The sequence below is a fragment of the Sapajus apella genome, unplaced genomic scaffold (assembly GCF_009761245.1).
Source record: "Sapajus apella isolate SASKATOON/1434 unplaced genomic scaffold, GSC_monkey_1.0 scaffold16, whole genome shotgun sequence".
NCBI lineage: Eukaryota > Metazoa > Chordata > Mammalia > Primates > Cebidae > Sapajus > Sapajus apella.
This window is the reverse complement of record NW_022436956.1, coordinates 20,692,865-20,714,453: the sequence shown is the minus strand read 5'-3', so window position 1 is coordinate 20,714,453 and position 21,589 is coordinate 20,692,865. Positions and strand designations below refer to the sequence as shown.

Below are 21,589 nucleotides of genomic sequence, written 5' to 3'. Positions count from 1 at the left end.
ATTAAGGACCTACCACATGCCAGGCATCATGTTGCCATCACATATATTATCTTAAACTTTTACAATCATTCTTCAAATGAAGTAGTGCTTCACCTATTTTTAAAAGGAGGAAAATGAATCTCAAAAAGATTAGAGTCTGTTTCTGGCTGCTTTTTCCTTTAGCTGAGTTTTCTCCTAGGGAACTCCTTATTTTTCCAAGAAATAGACTTGAGGTGGGCTTTTTCACCAATTTGGTCTATATGTGCCAACATATACAAATTAAATTCTGGATCTACTTTATGTGCTAATTAGCTTGCAAGAGTCAACCTGTTTAAGGAAATACAGATATCAGGTAGCTGAGGTAGGGCTTGAATTCAGCTTTGTTTGTCTCCAAAGCTTATTGTCTATTTTATTTTACATGGTCCGTACTGAATCTTTATTCATATATATCTTCTTTTGTCCAGTAATCATTTAGATTATTCTAGTTTGATGTCATAATTTCTCATGGAATTAAAACTAGACTCTTCAAAATGAGAGAATTGCCTGAATTTGGCTACAATGAGAAGTACTAATCAATTCAAGCTTGTTATCAAGACACCTAGAGATCACCAGGTAAGTTGGTAGTATGGGAGGTGGTTAAATCTCAATAGCATGTGGGTGCAACCATGCGTGATATCACACTAACAGAATTAACTGTGTGATGTCCCCCACCTGAATAACATAGGACAACTGCTCTTTTCAAAGCCTCCTGCCTAAGTGTTTCTAGGATTCCTATAACGTTCCCCCGTCAGGACACTGTCTTTGCTTTGGTAGGCAAGTATACCAGAATTCTCACAATGCCACTGTTTCAGTGTGGTTTGAAGTGAGCAAAGATGTAGTTGGGTTTTTCCTTTAGTGAGGAGGGGTGAGAAAAATAAAGCAGATGCTAGATTGACCATGTCTAATTTCCATCCCAAATCTTGATGTTTACTTCACCTTTTACCAGGGGAATAAGAGAAGCCAGGTGCTAGGAGCCAGGAATGTTATGCTAGAGGCATCTCCTCCACATGGAAGGAAATATCAAAAGCGAGGAGGAAACATTCCTCTCTATTCCCCATTCCTGCTACTGCCTTGCTTCAGTTTTGTCTTTTCAAAATTGTGTGCTACCAGAGAACGTAAGCAGTGTTGTGTGATACATTGTTATATGTGCTTTTTATTGAAAAACCTCTTTCAGAAAACCTGCAGCTCTCTGTCCTCCACTGGCCTTAGACACGAGTCCAGTAAGGACGAGGCTAGGAGACAAACCAGTCTGATAGTTGCTGGGCTGTCAGAATTATTCTCCCCCTCCCTCCAACTTAGCTTTGGTGCTGTACCATGCTCTTTGTTTCTGGCTGATTTTTCCTTTGGTTGAGCTTTCTCCCAGGGCACTCCTTACTCTTCCAAGAAATAGACTTTAGGGGGCTTCCTTCACCAATTTGTTCTATATGTGCCAACATGTACAAATTAAATTGAGGATCTGCTTTATGTGCTAATTAGTTCGTGTAGAGTCCAGCCCTACAGGGACCCTTGAGCCCCTCTCTGCTAGTGTGGAGACTAGAAACTGTAGAAATAAAAGACACAAGACACAGAGACAGAGAAAAGTTAGTGTGGGCCCAGGGGTCCACTGCCAACCAAAGCGTGGGGTCCGGCAGTGGCCCTGTGTCTGCACACTCTGACTGTTATTGAGCACAAAGCTGGGGGCAGGTAGGTAGGGCATGGCATTGGTGGTCAGTGATAGGGTCAAGTACATCACGTGTCATATAGGTAGGGACCCAAGACTCTCTAGTAGCTGAGATGAGGTAAGGACCATAACGTGTCAGCACTTTTCCATACTTGTCAAGAAAGGAGAAAGACTTTAAGATTTATATTACTTTTACTGATTATCTCTTCTAAGAAAAAAGGAACCAGGTGCAGAAGCAGAACATGAGAGTGGACATAACGTGACCACTGAAGCACAGCATCACATGGAGACAAGCCCCTAGAAGTCTGTGGGCCTACCTGACAGCCATCAGGCCTACCGCAAGAGCTTGGAGGAGTGGAGTTTTCTCCTAACTCCTCCGGGGAAGGAGACATCTCTGACATCATCTTCTTCCCCAGCTTGCTAAACAGCGCCGGGCTGCCGCATAGGCAAGGCGCCCTCCAGCAGCCCTTACATGGACGTGACAGAGGGCTTAAAGGGTCTTGCCTTAGGGTCATTCCTTCACAACATCACCCCAGGTTCACACTTCACAACCTGAGAGGCATTAGTAGAAGAATTAAGATCACCTATTAATAACTAAGACCACCTATGAATAACTACTATGGTTATATCTCTAGTTATTTTCTTCTTCATTATTTATATGGGAATAGGCTGAGGCTTCTGACTCCTGCCTTGGCACTTAAGGGGTCTCCCCACTACAAGTTTGCAAGAATTAAAATTCTCAAGGTTAAGATGGGCCTATAGCTGCACTTTTTAGACAACTTGCAATCTCTTTCCCTCCCATAGCTTTAGCCATCTTCTCTATGTAATTGCCTTCTAAGTGCAAATCTCTATCCCTGCCATCTTTCCAGCGGCCTGCTGGGTATCTCCTTGCAGACGTCCCTCTGGAAGCACAACTTCGGCCTTTCCAAATCTGAACTCAACAACGCTTACCTGTTCTTCCTGTTCTTCTCTTTCACTTAAAGACAGAATCATCCTAGTTGCTTAAGTCCAAGGTATTCTATCAGCCTGGGATATTGTTACCCACAGCAATTGTCATAGTTTTCTTCTTTCAGGATCTAACCCAATTTCATCCTCCTGCATCTCTTCAGTCAAAATGAATCCCCTTTCCCTTTATTCCCAAGCACTCTATAATTCTTTAAAGCATTGGCACCATCTCCTTTATATTGTCTTGTACCTCCTATTTGTTTAAAGAAACAAAGCAAATAAGCACCTACTGCATACTGTATACAGAGCGTTCTATATGTTTTTATTTAATCATCATATAATCCATTTTACAGATGGGAAAGTTAAAGCTGTTTCCTTATCTGTAAAAGAAACATCTCTAAGTTTATAAATTCTTAAATACCTATAGTGTCCAGTATCATAAATATCAGTTTAACAGATCTATTTTTTATTATTGTATTCCAGTGTAGTGTTGGATATACACTAAGTACTCAGTAATTCTTTGTTGAACTGAATTGAGATAAAATGCAATTCAAATTTCATAAAAACTTTTAGAGTATCCATTTTTTACAAGGTGCATTTTGAAGATTACAAGTTTGGCCATTATTTTTATTCTGCATTTTTACAGTGACAGAAGTTAAAGCCAAAAGATTTGTCATCCTTCATTCCTTCCCAGACCACCAGAGGGAGGAGGGATGTAAACAGCAGTTATCAGTTATCAGCAGTAAACCCTTATATCAACACTAATCAAGATGAAGTTCCACAAAACAGGAAGAGAAGAGATATTACTAACCAGTGAGTATTCATTGGGTACCTACTGCATATTCTTAAATGCTTTATTAACCATAAGACACTTTACAGGTATGAGATAGTCTAATTACTTTGGTGACCACTAGCCAGTACTACCAACATTACTACATGGCTCTATGCTAGTACTATAAAAGTACAAAATAAATATATTCTGTAAATTAAAGTCTTATTTAATAGAATGGTGATAAAGTATATCAGATAAAGTTCCCAAGGAACATAATTGTAACAATGGTAGGTTTATGAACTTCCTATAACAGTTAACATGAGGAATCGGGGGCCTCTCCTAAGAGAAAGTAGGGAAGGACTTTTTTCCTTTTTCTCCTTTTCTTCTCCTCCAGAGACAGAGTCTTACTCTGTTACCCAGGAGTACACTGGCGTGATCATGGCTTATAGCAGCCTTGAACTCCTGGGTTTAAATGATCCTCCTGCCTCAGCCTTTTGAGTACCTGGGACTAAAGGCATGTGCCACCAGGCCAGGTATATTAGGCTGTTCTTGCATTGCTATAAAGAAATACCTGAAACTGGGTAATTTATAAAGAGGCTTAATTGGCTCATGATTCTACATGATGTACAGGAAGCGTGATGCTGGTATCTGCTTGGCTTCTGGGGAAGCCTCAGGAAACTTACAATCACGGTGGAAGGTGAAGGAGGAACAGGCACATCACGTGGGAAGAGCAGGAGCATGGGGATGGGTGGTGCCACACACTTTTAAACAACCAGATCTTGCGAGAACTCACTCACTGTCACAAGAACAGCGCCAAGGGGATAGTGATACACCATTCATGAGGAACCCACTCCCATGATCAAATCACCTCCCTCCAGGCCCAACCTCCAACATTGGGAATTACAATTCAACATGAGATTGGGTGAGGACATATATCCAAACTATATCATTCCACTCCTTAGAGTGGTGGCTCGAGCCCAGGCAGCTGGGTATAAAGAGCAGTGTTTCAAGGCTGCTTTTCTTTTCTACCACATGGCCAGACTGCAAATTTTCCTGACTTTTATGTTCTGTTTCCCTTTTAAATGTAAGTTTCAACTTATTTCCTTGCTCCCACATCTGAGCATAGGTTGTTAGAAGCAGCCATGTCACCTCTTGAACACTTCGCTGCTTAGAAGTTTCTTCCACTAGATAACTCTAGGTTATCATTCTCAAGTTCAAACTTCCACATATCCCTAGGGTATGGACACAATCCAGCTAAGCTCTTTGCTGAGGCATAAGATGCGTGACCTTTGCTCCAGTTCTCAATAAGTTTCAAATTTCTATCTGAGATCTCCTCAGTCTGGCCTTCACTGTCCAGAACACTAACAGCATTTTGGTCACGACAATTTAACCAGTCTCTAAGCAGTTCCAAACTTTCCCTGATTTTCCTGTCTTTTTGGGGCCCTCCATACTCTTTCATTCTCTGCCTGTTACCAAGTTCCAAAGCTGCTTCCACATTTTCAGGTATCTTTATAGCAATGGCCCACTCTTGGTACCAATTTTTTGTATTAAGCCATTTGTACACTGCTATAAAGAAATACCTGAGACTGGGTAATTTATAAAGAAAGTAGGTTTCATTGGCTTGTGGTTCTGCAGGCTGTATAGGAAGCATGATGGCATCTGCTTTTGGGGAGGCCTCAGGAAGCTTAAAGTCATGGCAGAAGGCAGAGGGGGCAATGGTATGTCACATGGCTAGGGCAGGAGCAAAAAAGAGACAGCAAAGTGCCATACTTTTAAACAGCCAGATCTTGTGAGAAGTCACTCACTATCAAGAGGACAGCACCAGGGAGATGGTACTAAACTATTAATGAGAAGTCCACCCCCACGATCCAATCACCTGCCACCAGGTACCATCTCCAATACCGGGGATTATAATTCAACACAAGATTTGGGTGGGGACACGGATCCAAACTATATCACCTGGCTAATGCTTTTTATTTTTTATTTTTAAATTTATTAATTTATTTTAGAGATGGGATCTTGCTTTGTTGCTCAGGTTGGTCTCAAACTCCAGGCCTCAAGTGAACCTCCCACCTCAGCCTTCCACAATTCTAGGACTACAGGTATGAGCCACCAATGCCTGGCTGAGAAGGACTTTTAAAGATACAATTTGGGATAATTCTAACAAGGGACCAAGGAAGTTGGGGGAAGGGGTCACTTGTGGACTGATTATCACAGTGATCTTTGTTCAGAATGTGGGAAGAACAAAACTGGGCTGGGAAAGTCACTGGTAAGATGGGAGCACTAAAAAATAAAATTAGGGCCTGGTGCAGTTGCTGATGCCTGTAATCTCAGAACTTTGGGAGGCTGAGATAGGTAGATTGCTTGTGCCAGGAGTTTGAGACCACCAGAACAACATGGTAAAACCTAATCTCTAAAAAAATACAAAAATTAGCCCATTGTGGTGATGAGTGCTTATAGTCCCAGTTTCTTGGGAGGCTGAGGCGGGAGGATCACTTGAGCCCAGGAAATGGAGGTTGCAGTGAGCTGTGATCATGCCACTGTACTCCAGCCTCCAGCCTGGGTGACAAAGTCAGACTGTGTCTCAAAAATAAAATAAAATATAAAAGTTAAAATTAAAAATCAGGTAAATATTTACAATAGCCACAGGGTGAAAGCAACACAAGTGTCCATTGATGGATGAATGGATGCAAAATGTGGTACATATATACAATGAAATATTATTCAGCTAGAAAAAGGAAGAACATTCTGACACATGCTACAACATGGATGAACTTTGAGGAGACCATGGTAAGTGCAATAAGCCAGATATGAAAAGACAAATAGTGCATAAGCCTACTTACAAGAGGCACTTAGAGTAGTCAAATTCATAGAGACAGAAAGTAGAATAGTGGTTGCCAGGGGCTGGGATGGGTAGAGATGAGGAGTTAGTGTTTAATGGGATGGAGTTTCAGTTGGGAAGATGGAAAAGTTCTGGAGATAAACGGTGTTGATGGTTGCACAACAATGTGAATGTACTTAACGCCACCATGCTTTATTATTATTTTTATTTTTTGCAGAAAAGTGATTCATTAGGGGGGGAGAGAGAGAGAGAGAGAGAGAAAGAGAGAGAAAGAGGAGGAGGGAGAGAGAGAGAGAGAGAAGGAACTCCCATGCTGTCATGGGAGGGGCCCCCATGCTTTATACCAGTGGTCCCTAACCTTTTTGGCACCAGGGACCGGTTTCATTGAAGACAATTATTCCATGGATGGGGATAGGGGAGTAATGGTTTTGGGATGAAACTGTTCCACCTCAGATCATCAAGCATTAGTTAGATTCTCATAAGGAGCATGCAACTTAGATGTCTCCCATGTGCAGTTCACAACAGGGTTTGTGCTCCTATGAGAATCTAATGCCACTGCTGATCTGACTGGAGGTAGGGCTCAAGTGGTGATGCTTCTCACCCACCCCTCACCTCTGGCAGAGCAGCTCTGGTCTCAACAGGCCACAGACTGGTACCGGTCTGTACTGATCTGCAGCCTAGGAGTTGGGGACTCTTACCTCATATGGAAAATGGCTAAAATTGTAAAATTTTATATTATCTATATTTTGTTACAATTTAAAAAATAAAAATTAAAAAAATATGTAAAAAGGAAGTAGGGCCCTCTCAAACAAGGGCAGGGTTTGTGTGTTCTTGGCCATGTCCTGTTAGAAACATTATTCCAGTAATAAAGTTAAAAACAAATGGTGTTCTTTAAAATTTTAAATATGTAATACTTTAAGAAGATAATAAAAAGCTCAATTGATGAAGTTTTCTGTACTTCAACTGACTCTACTTTTTTTTTTTTTTTTTTTTTTTTTTGAGATGGAGTCTTGCTTGTTGCCCAGGCTGGAGTACAATGGTGCAATCTTGGTTCACTGCAACCTCTGCCCCTCAGGTTCAAGCAATTCTTCTTTCTCAGTGCTCCAAGTAGCTGGAACTACAGGTGCACGCCACCATGCCTGGTGAATTTTTGTATTTTCACTAGAGACAGGGTTTCACTATGTTGGCCAGGTTGGTCTCAAACTTGTGACCTCATGATCTGCCTGCCTCAGCCTCCCAAAATGCTGGAATTACAGCCTTGGCCTTCTAAAGTGCTGGGAGTACAGTGTAAGCCACTGCACCCAGCCTTAACTGACTCTGATTTCTATGAATCAAGTTTAAAGCTAAGACAAAACTAAAGAAGAAATGCAGAACGTTTTTTTTTAAAGTAGGCTACAAATGAGTAAAAAGCTATAGCAAAACAATGCGACATCAGGCAATGCAGTTAAAATATATATGCCACAGTTAGTCTTTATGTGTATAGTCTGTGCATACCTTTTGATGACCCTTCAAAGAGTTTCTCTGGTTATCTAAGTATGATACTTTGCCTCTTGTAAGTGGTGGGTTGGCTACGCATAAGCAGTAGAAGGTGAAATCCAGCACTCTACCCTATCCTTAAAGTTCCAATTAGGCAACAAACTTTCTCTCTCATAAAACCAGCTCACCAGGTAGGATAGACCACAAGCTCTGTAATTAGTAGCAATATGGTTTTCAGAAAAATACATAAAGGTTATAATTCAAAGCCGAGATCAACATTTGTAACAAAGTGGCACTCCGTCACAAATTTGTTACTGAATAGCCAAGATTGAAGAGACTCAGGAAATTTGACACTCCATGGCCCCAGCGTCCTGATGCTGGCCACCTGGACTCCTAGAAATGACAGACATTATAGCTGTCATTGCAGGAGATTAAAGACACCTGGATCAAAGCCAAAGAAGATGACAGAGCAGACAGAACGGTTTTAGTCCATTTCAAGTTAGTTTGCTGCATAGATTTGTTATGGGAGGACGAGATTTAACTTTGAGAATTTTTAAGAACAGAGTAGCACGTCGTCATCACGCAAACACCCAATAGCTGAACTGAAATGCAGACCGCGTTTCATAAGGAATAAGGGATAACCCCTGGTCAAATTGTCAGAGGCGTTTGAAGAGTGACCCTATCTTGAACAGGGGCTGGGTAAAATAAGGCTGAGACCTACTGGGCTGCATTCCCAGGAGGTTGGGTATTCTAAGTCACAGAAAGAGATAGGAGGTCAGCACAAGATACAGGTCACAAGGACCTTGCTGACAGGACGCTGTAAAGAAGAAGCTGGCCGAACCCCATCAAAACCAAGATGACAAAGTCATCTAGTCATCCTCACTACTTATTATACACGAATTATAATACATTAGCATGCTACAAGAAACTCCCACCGGCGCCATGACAGTTTACAGATGCCACGGCAACTTTAGAAAGTTACCGTATATAATCTAAAAGCGGGGGAACCCTCAGTTCCCAGCATAGTCCATCCCTTTCCCGGAGATCTTATGAATAATCTACCCCTTGTTTAGCATATAACCAAGAAATAACTGTAGGTATACTCAGTTGCTCATGCCCTCGCCCTGCCTATGGAGTAGTCGTTCTTTTATTTCTTTTTAAATAAACTTGCTTTCATTTTATGGACTCGCCCTGAATTCTTTCTTGCAGGAGGTCCAAGAACCCTCTCTTTGCGTCTGGATCAGGATCCCCTTCCCATAACAAAATGAAGGAAAATAACTAACTTTGTACGCCTACTACGTGCTAAATGATTTATCAGGCAATATCTTATTTAAATATTTCTAAATGCTTTGATGATAATGGAGATGGCCTTCTGGACCCCAAAAGCGCACTGCCTCTTAGTCCCAAATAAATGTGGAAAATATCCAGTTTGTGGAATAGAGGGGCAGTAAGTAAAAAAGAAAAAGAAAAGCAAAGAAAGAAAGGGATACATGGAAAAAGTATCATACTTAGATAATCAGATCTTTTTCAGCCAACCAAAGTAAGACTTCTTTTTTAACTGCACGTTTACAACTAACCAAAACTCAGGAAATAACTCCTGGAAGCTAACAAACTTAGCAGTGAAAAACAGGCGCGTCCAGTAACACCCGAAAAACACGTGGCGGGGGTGGGGCATCCGGTCGCAATAACAGGTGAGACTCTAAGTCCCATCATTCCCTTAGGCAGCCAAGCCGGGCTGTTGAGGGCTAGCTGGCGCACTGCATGCTGGGACCTGTGGTTCCAGCACGTGCGCCTCCCCGTGGGTTTGCGACGTTTAGCGACTATTGCGCCTGCGCCAGCGCCGGCTGCGAGGCTGGGGCCGTGGCTGCTGGTGCCGGGTGATGCTAGGCGGCTTCCTGGGCTCCAGGCTGTTGCGGGGTGTAGGTGGGAGTCGCGGACGGTTCGGGGCACGAGGTGTCCGCGAAGGTGGCGAAGCCATGGCTGCAGGGGAGAGCATGGCTCAGCGGATGGTGTGGGTGGACTTGGAGGTGAGTGAGGTCGGCGGGGGCTTTGGGGAGGCGAGTGAGGTTTGGCGCGTGGGACAGAGGAGCCGAGCCGGTCGGGGGAGAGCGGAGGGGGTCTGGGTCTCAGGTGTGGCAGGTGAGCCTGGCCGGACCGGGGCGGAGCCGGGCAAGTCCGGGGGCAGGAGTCCTGCGGGTGCTGGGCGCCGGGGCTTCTTTCCACAAGGGAGGAGTCCCCCGTGTGGCACCCTCTCCTTCCTACCCCTCCTCCCAGATGTGGACTTTCCTAACGCTCTGGCGTCTCTGGGGTTGGGTCACTGGAGTGGGGGCGGGGACAGCGGCTCTGTTCCCAGCCTCCCCCTGCTAAATCCTTAAAGGACCCTAGGTTGTTAGAGCCAGACGGGACGCCGGAGATGACTCAGCCTTACCCCTCATTCCATAAGTGAGAACATTGAGGCCCACAGAGAGGATTAAACTCATTCAAGGTCGTGCTGTTAGTGAGAGTTTGGGTTGGGACCAGAACCCAGTTCCTGTCTTTTTCAGGCTTTCCTTGCCTGAACCAAGGGCTCCTCCCTCCGTTGAGCCTCAGTTTTCTCCTGTATGAAGTGAGGATAATAACAGTAGTTTTTCCATTAGATTGTGAAGATCAAATGGTGTAATTAATGTGAAAACTTTGTAAACTCTGCAGAGATGTGGTGGTGTTAGCTATGTAACTCTTCGAAAACTGAGCGATGTCAGCACTCAGTTTTACTTACTTTGCATCTGTGCCGGAGTAGAACCTCAGTGCTTGACAAATAGCAGGCCCTTGGTAGATGTTTGTTGAATAAACGAGGACTTGTATTTAGTACCTTCAGTAGTTGCCTGAGGAGCATTCTTCTGTTTTGGCTTTGGGTTGCAAGCTGAAAATGTTTGAGGGAATTCGTGTTAAATAAACTTGGGTAAAAGAGGCCAGGACGATGGTTTTGTGTGTGTTATATATTTATTTTTAATTGCAGATGACAGGATTGGACATTGAGAAGGACCAGATTATTGAGATGGCCTGTCTGATAACTGACTCTGATCTCAACATTTTGGCTGAAGTAGGTGATGCCATGTAATACAGTCCTACTTTTTAAAGGGCACTGGAAATCTAACTGTTATTTTTTCCAGCTTCTTTATTTAAAAAATAAGAAAGTCGAGTTCCATATACATTAAGGTAATAGGCTAGGTCTTGGTAGGGGTGGTACTAGAACCAAAGTAATCCATCTCACAGCCTAGTGAAAAACTAATTAAAAAATTTTTTTTAATTAACCATGCCAGAACTTTACAGAAACATAAACTCTGTCATTTACTGAGAGCTTTCTGTGTGCCAGATACAGTTTCTAAGTGCTTTATGTGTCTTTGTTCTTAGTTCTTACAGTAACTATAAGTTAGGTATTGTTATAATGCTCATTTGATAGATGAGGATATTTGAGCATAGAGATGTTGGGTAATTTGTTTGAGGCCCCAGTGGCTATTTGTTGGGGGAGTCAGTAGTTTAACTCAGGCTTTCTCAGTAAGTCGCTCTAACCAGGAAGACAGTCAACTGTCCTCCCATTAGATTTGGTGACTCATGCCAGTGTTTACGTCTTTATATCATAAGCGTGACTTGAACTTGACTCCATGTATCCAATTCTGCCTTTTCAACTTGGACATGTGATGCTTCTAGATCTATCTTAAGATTTTAGGCCCTGCACGGTGGCTCACGCCTGTAATCCCAGCACTTTGGGAGGCCGAGGCGGGTGGATCATGAGGTCAGGAATTCGAGACCAGCCTAACCAACAGGGTGAAACCCCATTTCTACTAAAAATACAAAAAAAAGAATTATCCGGGTGTGGCGGTGTGCACCTGTAATCCCAGCGACTCGGTAGGCTGAGGCAGGAGAATTGCTTGAACCCAGGAGGCGGAGGTTGCGGTGAGCTGAGATCCTGCCACTGTACTCTAGCCTGTCTAGCCTGGGTGACAGAGTGAGACTCCATCTCAAGAAAAAAAAAGAAAGATTTTAGAATTTCTGTTAATGCACACCCATAGTGTTCTCTTGTTGACAGATTGACATGATTAAGGTTTTTGCATACTACTTTCATCTGAAACATTTAGCAAAACAAAACACACCTGCTGCATTTTAACCACTCATGAAACATTTAATAAGGATGTGATACCATCTGGTACGGGGTGAAATCCCTGAACTTGAATAATTCTGTTTTATACTGTCAGCAGTATGCAGAGCCGTTAAGAAACTCCAGAATAGGAGCAAAATAGGGATGTTTGTGGAAAAGAGAGTCTTGTTAAAATAATTCCCAGAGGGTAGCATTGATATATTACTGGCACTGGATAGATTTTGTACATCTGCAGTTAACGCTTTCATTTGTTTTGCCGTGTAGATAAAAGAGGTGAGGGCGTTTTTATTGATGAATGACTGCATTTGTGGAGTACCAGGCTTATCCTCCCTACACATCAGCTGTAGGAGAATCATGAGAAGTAGTATTTCTCATTGTAACAACTTTTTTAAAACTTTGTATAAAGCCCTGAGTTTTAGATTTGGTTGTTTATTTTTCCTGTTACTTGGGATTTACTGGAGATGAATAGTGAAGTGTCTTTATTTTATCAGCCTAACTTACCCTTGGCTGAAGAAGAGTGTTTCCTTTAGACTGTTGATATAATGTGAAATACTGACAGTTTAATGGACTGGTAGGTTGATACGTACCCTGGAGGAAATTTGGGTATGTATTCACACAGCTGCAGATGAATGCTGCATTTGTAAATGAACTAAGTCAGATGAGGATAAAGTGTTATTTGTTTATTTTTTTAAAGCTTAGCGGCTGTCAGTTCTGTAGTATGTTTTATTCTTTTCTAAGAGTCTGAGAAAAATGTTTTATGCTGGTGGAAGAACAGGCATCCTACTCTGAAAATTTTTCTGTAGGTATAGTCTCTTGGCTAGCTAAACTGGGATATAGAATAGGTATCTAGCATTAGATTTGTAGTAGTTCAATTTTTCCATCATTGCTAGTTTTTTTTTTTTGTTTTTTTTTTTTAATCATTTTCATGTGTTTGGGTTTTCTTTTTCCTTCCTATCATAAAACATCATATGTTATTCAAGCAACAATGTTTTGTTTCTCTGCAGAGATTGCCAACACCAGTTTTCTTGTTTGGCTAAACCTCCTTTTTAGTTGTTGGATGTTCAGGCATATTTTAATTAGAATTTAGCCATTCCTTTCAGTGATTGTGAACTGTTTTTTTCTGCCTTAGTAGTAATAATACCTTTGATTTATAGAGTACTTTTCTACCAGAGAGTTCCAAGAGCTCATATCTATAATTTCTTTTATCCTGTTAACATTCCTGTGAGGGAAAGGGTACAGTTTATTATCATTATCTTACAGAGGGAGAAGCTAAGGTAACTTGCTTTAATGCCACAGCCACTGTCACTGCCGGGACTGTATCTGAGAGACTCACACTTGGATGTTCTGTGAAATGAAGCTGGGAATTTGACAGCCACTCTGTGTGTGTGTGTGTGTGTGTGTGTTTCAGATGTCACCAATTACCTCTTAAAATTGTTTTTTAAGTATAAAAATACTGTTAAACAGTGTACCTATCCAAAGTTTATGTATAGTAAACTATTGGATTTTTGTCCTATTCTCTTGCCCCATCTTACTCCAAGTTTATGTATTGTTTTGATATTTTGTATACATATATAAATGCGTTGTTTTGAAAACAAGTGTAAATGAAATCATACGTATGCATATATGGTTTTGCAATTACTGTTTTACTTGACAATATACTTTTTTTTTTTTTTTTTTGAGGTAGGGTCTCACCCTGTTAACCAGGCTGGAGTGCAGTGGCATGATTATAGTTCACTGTAACTTCAACCTCCTGGGATCAAGTGATCTTCCCGACTCAGCCTTCCTGTGTGCCAGCATGCCCGGCTTATTATTATTATTATTTTTTAAGTTTTGTAGAAATGAGGTCTTGCTATGTTGCCTGGACTGGACTTGAACTCCTGGCCTGAAGTAATCCTCCCACAAAGCTGGGATTACCATGCCTGGCCTAGACACTTTTCAAAATGAACTCATAATCAAGGGTTGACTGACTTTTCTGGAAAGGGCAAAATATTAAATAGTTTAGGCTTTGAGTGCAGAAGCGTGGGGCCATAGTTTGCTAGCCCTTGATAGATATGTCATCTATTTATAGGCATTTGAGTTTTCAGCCATGTGTGTGTGTGTTTGTGTGTTGTATTTTGCCTTAATAAATAAACAGTGCCGGAATGAAGGAGGAACACTTTTAAAGTATCCTTCCCTCTTACTTTCTCTGATATGTATATTTAGTCCTTAAAACAGCTTAAACTTTCTCTTTGAAAGTAAGGTTATTCCTGTTGGTTCTTGGTGACTAATGGCGTTTCCCATCCACAGGGTCCTAACCTGATTATAAAACAACCAGATGAGTTGCTGGACAGCATGTCAGATTGGTGTAAGGAGCATCACGGGAAGGTAACATAACCAAATAACAGGATTGCTGCTTTGGGGATCAGTAACAAGCTTGTTGCTCCCACATCTGAATCTGATACCATTGTTGGATGGTATTTTTAAAAGGGTTAGAGAAGATTGCTTGGCAAGCCTGGGAAACTGCTTGCTTGCTTACTTTTCATCTTTGGGACCTCTCGAGATCATCTTCTCCTGAATGCCCTCTTTTTTTCTCTCCTACATTCAGTCTGTCGCGAACGCATTGTGGATTGTCAAGTATTTCTCAAGTCAGTCTTTTGGATAAGGTTAGACATCAACTTTCAGAGAAGGGGGATTGCTACTCTCCTGTTAATAGTTGTTTCTTCCCAGAGGTTAATATCCTTGGACTTTGAACACCATCTTATTTGACTGTGGAAACACTATTAACAATCAGGATCATAACTTATTTGGCTTGGATTCTTTAAGAAAAAATTGGCGCAAAGATGGCAGTTTCCATTTGAACTTGAGCTCTAAAACTGGTCTATTTGTGGTTATACTTGCCCATTTTTAAAGTGAAGTTTCATTTCTGGATGCCTTTGAAAACTGACTTCACATGTGTTTCTGCTGGGGGGCTGGGGATTCTCTCTTGCAGTCTGGTCTTACCAAGGCAGTGAAGGAGAGTACAATTACATTGCAGCAGGCAGAGTATGAATTTCTGTCCTTTGTACGACAGCAGACTCCTCCGGGGCTCTGTCCACTTGCAGGTAAAATCCAATCCTGTGTATATCTTATAGTCTTCCATATGTAGTAGTTCAAGAGACCGCAGTTCCAGAAAGACCAGCTGAGACCATCCATGTCTTCCACTTACCCTGCTTTGGGTTACACATCTTACTTTTCTGTTCAAGTTTCTTTGTATAGTTTAATATCATGAGTATTGGGAAAATGCCCTGAAACCTGACGAGATCTGGGAAACACAAACTTACTCAATAAAAATTTTCCCCATATTTTTATTATGGAAAAATTTCACATGCACAGAAAAGTGGATTTAGTAATTGTTTTTTGAGAAAGAGTTTCACTCTTCTTGCCCAAGCTGGAGTGCAATGGCATCATCTTGGCTCAGTGCAACCTCCGCTTTCTGGGTTCAAGCGATTCTCCTGCCTCAGCCTCCCGAGTAACTGGGATTACATATGTGGACCACCATGCCCAGCTAATTTTTTTTGTATTTTTAGTAGAAACGGGGTTTCACCATGTTAGCCAGGCTGGTCTCGAACTCCTGAACTCAGGTCATCTGCCTGCCTCGGCCTCCCAAAGTGCAGGGATTACAGGCATGACCCACCGTGGCTGGCCAATTTAGAAATTGTTAACCTTGTGGCATGTTTGTTTTTCCTATTTTTTGTTGGACATTTTAGAGTAAATTGCAGGCATCATGACACTTCATTCCTAAATACTTCATCAAACATGTCCTAAGAATAAAGACATTTTCTTATGTAATACAACGTCATTGCATTGAAGAGAATTAAACATTATTCAGTATCATATGATATCTAGTCCACATTAGATGTTTCAAAATATTGAGTTGTTTTTCAACCAGTCAAGGCTCATGCATTTCATTAATTATGTCTCTTTAGTCTTGTCGTGTAAAACTTTCCACCTATTGTTTTTTCCCCTGTGACACTGACTTTCTAAAGAGACCAGGCCTGTTCTATCAGAATTTTTAAAGGGGTGACATTGCCAGAGGGAAGTTAATGTTCTCTGAAGGTGTATGTTCCTTTGTATATGAAAGTTGATGTGGTAACTAACACTCTTCTTAAACGTTTATAAAATTAAGTTTTGGCATTAAGTACTAGAGCATATATTGTGTAAATGTCTCCCAGTCAATGGGGCTGATATCTGTTTTAAAGGTCTCATTTAAAATTTAGTATTTTTCATATACGTTTTTGGAAATATGAATGTGCATATGATTTGTTTAAAAATTTGGATTGTAAATAAAGGTTTATCTACCTATGTGGTTCAGTTAAATTTTTGTTGTTAAGTGGAGTGAATTCTGTGACACTGGGAGGAAGTTTGCTTATCTAGTATGACCTTAAAAAGTAACAAATAGATTTGTGCGTTATATCAAACATGTGGAATGATAGATTTGTCCTTCTGTTCATGAGAGGTCATTAAAAAATTTATAATAAGCTAAACTGACTTGGAAATCTGTACTTGTAAACTAATCACATATACCCAAACCAGACTTAGAAATATAGAGGTGCTTTTAGGAATTGTTTGAATTTTAAAAAATCATCACCATTTCTAATACATTTTATGAATTTTGATAGCCTGTTGTATACTACTAGAAATACAGAGATGCAGTATGCTTCATGTCTTTCTAGGAAATTCAGTTCATGCAGATAAGAAGTTTCTTGACAAATACATGCCCCAGTTCATGAAACATCTTCATTATAGAATAATTGATGTGAGCACTGTTAAAGAACTGTGCAGGTAAGGGCTATATTTAGGATCCATTAAATTACCTCATTTAGCATGTTTTAATTGAGAATTTGTGGAAAGTAATTGGATAGAGCTGTAGTACTAAGGGAGCCAAGTGGGTTTCTATCTTCCTCATCCGATTCTTGCTTGTATAGGACCTTAACTTATCCTGGACTGGTGAGAATTGGGAGAAACAGTGTCAGAAGTCTTCCATATAATGTTAATTAATCCTCAAAATTTATTGAGTGCTTATTTTGTGCCAGGCATTGGCTTATCTACTGGGAACATATAGATGAAAAGCTCTTAAGTACCTTAGAATGTAGTGGATCGACATATGTGTAAAAAACACACCCTAAAAATATACTCTATCATGACTGCTATAGTGAAAATGTGCATAGATACTATTGAGGTCACAAGGGAAGCAGCACCTAACTGTACTGGAGCAGGAGGAGTGGGGAGCCAGAGAAACCTTTTCATAGGAAGGAAACAGTTTTTAAATTGAGATTTGAAGAAGAATGAAAGTTTTCCAGGCATTTTATTGAGGAGAGAGCATTCAGAGAGAGCATACAGATAGAAGAATGTGAGGGAGCAGGAAGCTAAGGCAAGATGTGTTTGGGGAATCACAAACCATTTAGTAGTGCTGGGGTGCAAAGCATGAGGTTGGAGAAGGTGGGAGGTGGTTGTAAAGCCTCAGGGGCTTGTATGCCATGCCAGTGAAATTCACTGTGGTCTTGCAAGGAATGGGGTTCCTTTGAGAAAGTGTAGGTAGAAGAGTGAGTGATATGATTCCATCATTTTGATTCATATTAAGAATCAGGATGCTATTGATGTGAATGTGTTAGATAGAAGCATTAGATAGAAAGGAGCCTTTTCTGCCACCTTGGAGAGAAGAGTGAACTGGAGAAATGGCAGGGTGTGGAAGTGAGTGGCTTGGAGGTAAAACTGTGAGAGGGTCATTGACAGACATTCAATGCTCGAATGAGGTGGTGTGAAAAGGAAGAGGTATAATGTGATCCTGATGTTTCTAGTCTGGGCAGCTTTGGTGGATGATGGCACTGTTCAAATAAAAAGGAGAAGAGAAGAGGAAGAGTAGATATGGAGGATAGGGCATGGGAGGTGCTCAGGATGATGGGTGTGGTTTGACATATGTTGAATTGGAAGTGTCTGGTAGATTTTTAGATAGAGATGTCTAGTAGGTAGTTGCATATCCATGACAGAAACTCAAGGGAGGGTTGGGCTGGATTTTCATATTTAGCAATCTTATACACTGTTGAGCTGCTTATAGAGAATATGTAGAAGGAAGAAAGGAGAGGGTGGTAGAGGCCCTGGCAAAGAGGCAACTTGAGAATCATAACACAGTTGCCATTTTCAATGTTAATGGATTACTTGAAGGAGGTGATTGTTCAATGTATTTGAGACAGCTTCCTTTGAGAGTTCCATTTCTGCTGTGTATAGACGCTGGTATCCAGAAGAGTATGAATTTGCACCAAAGAAGGCTGCTTCTCATAGGTAAGTTTGAGTTCTACCAAGTGCTTTCCAGTCTGACACACACTTAACTCCAAAATTCCTGACTGCTTGAAATAATATCCCTTAACTCTTTTTCCTCGGGGAAAAGACAAAGTTTGACTAGCATAATGATAACATTCTTTTACTGTTAGGAATTCTGGTAGGATTCCAGTGTTCCATTCTGAGAGGGTTATATAGCTTTTATTGCTGTTGTAAAACTCTTAGATAACTTGGGTTTATAGGTATGATGAAACAATCTGTAATCTTTTCTTCCCACAGAAAATATGGACTTGCAGCCATTTGAAATGAGAACACTTTGTGTACGATTGTATAATATAGTTCTCTACTTTGACACTTGTTATACTTTTTCTGATTGTTTCTTTTATGTCTGGAGCCTTAGGTACAAGTAGACAAGGAATTGAAAGATCTTGTATATTCATGTGTCCTATACTGGTACTTTTCTTTTTGATTTTGTAATCTTTCAGGAGAAACATGAAACCCAGTGGAAGGTTTAGCAGCTGGCTTCTAAGGGTGGCATTTGTTAAACCATCTATTGAGCCCCTGTGATGTGCCTTGTACAGTTCTAGGCAAACAGAGGGAGACCAATTCCTAAAGAGTCTGGCATTCTCATGTTATTTTATTGGGCGTCTATAGACTGTAGCACAGCCATATAAGGCCTAGAATACCTTATGTGAAATAACTGGGGTATGTTTTGGATTTCAGAATTTTTCAGATTTTACAAAGGTAATACTACGCCTGTGTGGTTTATTATCTTGTAGCATCCGTAACAAGGTTTGAGAAGCAGCCCATAATAAAACGTATAGATATTTCTGCAGTGAAACACATGTATATTCACACCAAATGGCATAACTAATGATGACTGTCAGTAGCCTCACGTTAAGATTGCTCAGGTTTGACTACATAATAGGTTATACTATGGGTTTTCAGGTATGTTTTAGATTTTAGTTTTGTGGTTAGGAAATTGTGTGCTTTTATTTAGCCAGAGGCTGTAATTTTGGCAGCTTCGGCTCTGATCCAAGACCTGGGAAGAAAGCGGATTGTTGCCTTAGCCACACAAATAACTGTCATAAAACTCTTGCACTAAAATTTGTGCAGGGTATTTTCTAGAAGTGGCCCTTGGCCCATCATTCAGAGCTTATTGATTTACTTGCACACTGTTCTAATAATCTTGGTTACCTGATTTCTCAGACTACAACAGATGAGAAACAACATGTTGGAAGAGAAGAAAGGCTCTTAGATGGAGGCAGGCTGCCACTGATTATAGCACAAATCACCACGAGGGAGGAGGTAGATCCTCTTGTATGGTTAGGTACTGTTTGATAATTGATGTTTATTATGATGGCTGAATCATGAGTTATGTTCAAATATGTCAGTCTATTTTGTTCAGGGGCATCATTCAGTATTGTGCAGTGTTTCTCAAACTGTGTTCCATGAGCCGTTTATAAGTACTCTGCAAATGTGAGAGATTAAGTTTTAGAAATATTGTGTGTATAGTACAGCTTCCTTTTGGGAATTCATAATATATATTAGTATATTAAATGCTTTGCAAAGAATTTTAGTAAAAAGTTTAATCTAGTTTTTCCTAAACTTATTTGACCCTGGAATTGTAATTTTCTCCCTGTGGAACATGTCACCATCTTTTGGAACAATTTGGGAAGCTTTAATCTTTCATATTCTACAATTTTTTTTTTTTGTCAAAAGTTTTTAAAAAACAAAACATTTAAAGAAAATTGCTTTACTGAAATGTTCTACTTTTGATGATACTAGATAGTGGCATTTATAGTAGCACCCATTGTTCTTAAGTCATTTTTTAAAAGTTGTTCTTTTAAAATGATTTTCATCTTCTGGTTTTGGACAGTTCATTCAGTGTGGTATGTTTGCTTATAGGGCACTGGATGACATTAGTGAAAGCATCAAAGAACTTCAGTTTTACCGAAATAACATCTTCAAGAAAAAGACAGATGAAAAGAAGAGGAAAATTATAGAAAATGGGGAAAATGAGAAGACCGTGAGTTGATGCCAGTTATCATGCTGCCACTGCATAGTTACCTGGAGGCAACCTCTGGTGGTTTTTTTTGTTGTTGTTTTTTTTTCACGCTGATGGCCTGGCAGAGCACCTTCTTTCAGTTAACTTGCGTCTCCAGATTGATTACTCAAGCAGACAGCACATGAAATACTATTTTTCTCCTAATACGCTGTTTCCATTAAGACACAGCAGCTCCTTTGTAAGTACCAGGTCCCGTCCGTCCCTTGGTACATATATGCATTTGCTTTTAGACGATTTCTTTTGTTTAAATAAATAAATAAGTAAATAAATAAAGCTAGTTCTATTGAAATGCAAACCTTTTTGTACCATCTATTCTTTAGTAGTTTAATCATTGGGAAAAGATGGCTTTTTCATTTTGCAGTGATATGGCTAATGTTTAAACTCTTGTAATGCAATTAGGAATGGGTTAGTTCATGTCAAACAGGAGGTGAACATGTTTTGCTTTACAAATTAAGAGTAGAATAACCGCAGATAGGTTTAAAGAAGCAGATTTGGGTTCATTGTTAGAGTTCTTGAATTAACGGTACTGGGCTAGGCTACTGTGCTGCACTCAGGAAATTCAATTGTACAGGGATTCTGTAACCAAGGTTTATTGCTAAGTAATAATTAGGGCCTATTTACATGCACAGCGGTGGACTGCTTGGTTTACAGAATGTAAATAGCTTGCTGGCCTAGGTTTAATAGTAAGTAGCTGGGAAGGGATTTCAATTGGAACATACTAACACCTAAGTTTACATGTTCTAGACCACAGTGCTAAGGCGATTTCCTCAGCCAGAGTGTGCCATAGCATCATCTGTAGAACACAGCTCATTGTTTTGTGCACCTTATTCTGACAAATGCCCCTTGAAGACAAATCAGAGTTGGGAAGAGCCCACAGGTTACTTTCCTTTCCTTGAGAACCACTAGGTGAGAAGACTTCTGTGGTGATATCAAATTACATTTCTGTTCTATTATAGGTAATGAACATAGTAGCATGATCCCGATGTGTGGTAGTTACAGATACAGAGATCAGAATAATCCCATAATATTTCCATTTGAGTAACATTTTAACATGTACTAAGTTGTGTTACTACAGCTGTATCAATGGAGAGAGGGTTTGTAGTGTAACTTTTTCCAGATGAGTACACTGAGACTGAAATTCGTGAGTCTGCTAAGAATGAGTTTATGCAAACAAGTCTGCTGATCTTTCTGACCACTTCTTTCTGCTTTCTGGAGTGGTGTGGGTTTTAGCTCATGCACCAGCTTCAGTTGGTAGGCAGGATTGGGTAGTACGGTTGAGCCTTGGGCAACACAGGTTTGAACTGCACAGGTCCACTTGGATGCAGATTTTCTTCTGCTTTTGCCACTCCTGGGACAGCAAGACCAACACGCCCTTTTCT

At 40.6% G+C, this 21,589-nt stretch overlaps 1 protein-coding gene across 1 annotated transcript; it reads left to right on the top strand.

Annotated features, from left to right (window-relative positions):
* Nucleotides 1–9,455: 9,455 nt before the first annotated feature.
* On the top strand, nt 9,456–20,505 carry REXO2 (RNA exonuclease 2). Its single transcript, XM_032285470.1, has 7 exons — nt 9,456–9,740; nt 10,709–10,792; nt 14,135–14,212; nt 14,817–14,928; nt 16,540–16,648; nt 18,092–18,145; nt 20,051–20,505. The coding sequence occupies exons 1-7, from the start codon at nt 9,594–9,596 to the stop codon at nt 20,178–20,180; spliced, it is 714 nt and encodes a 237-aa protein (XP_032141361.1). The 5' UTR covers nt 9,456–9,593; the 3' UTR covers nt 20,181–20,505.
* The last annotated feature ends 1,084 nt before the right edge of the window (nt 20,506–21,589 follow it).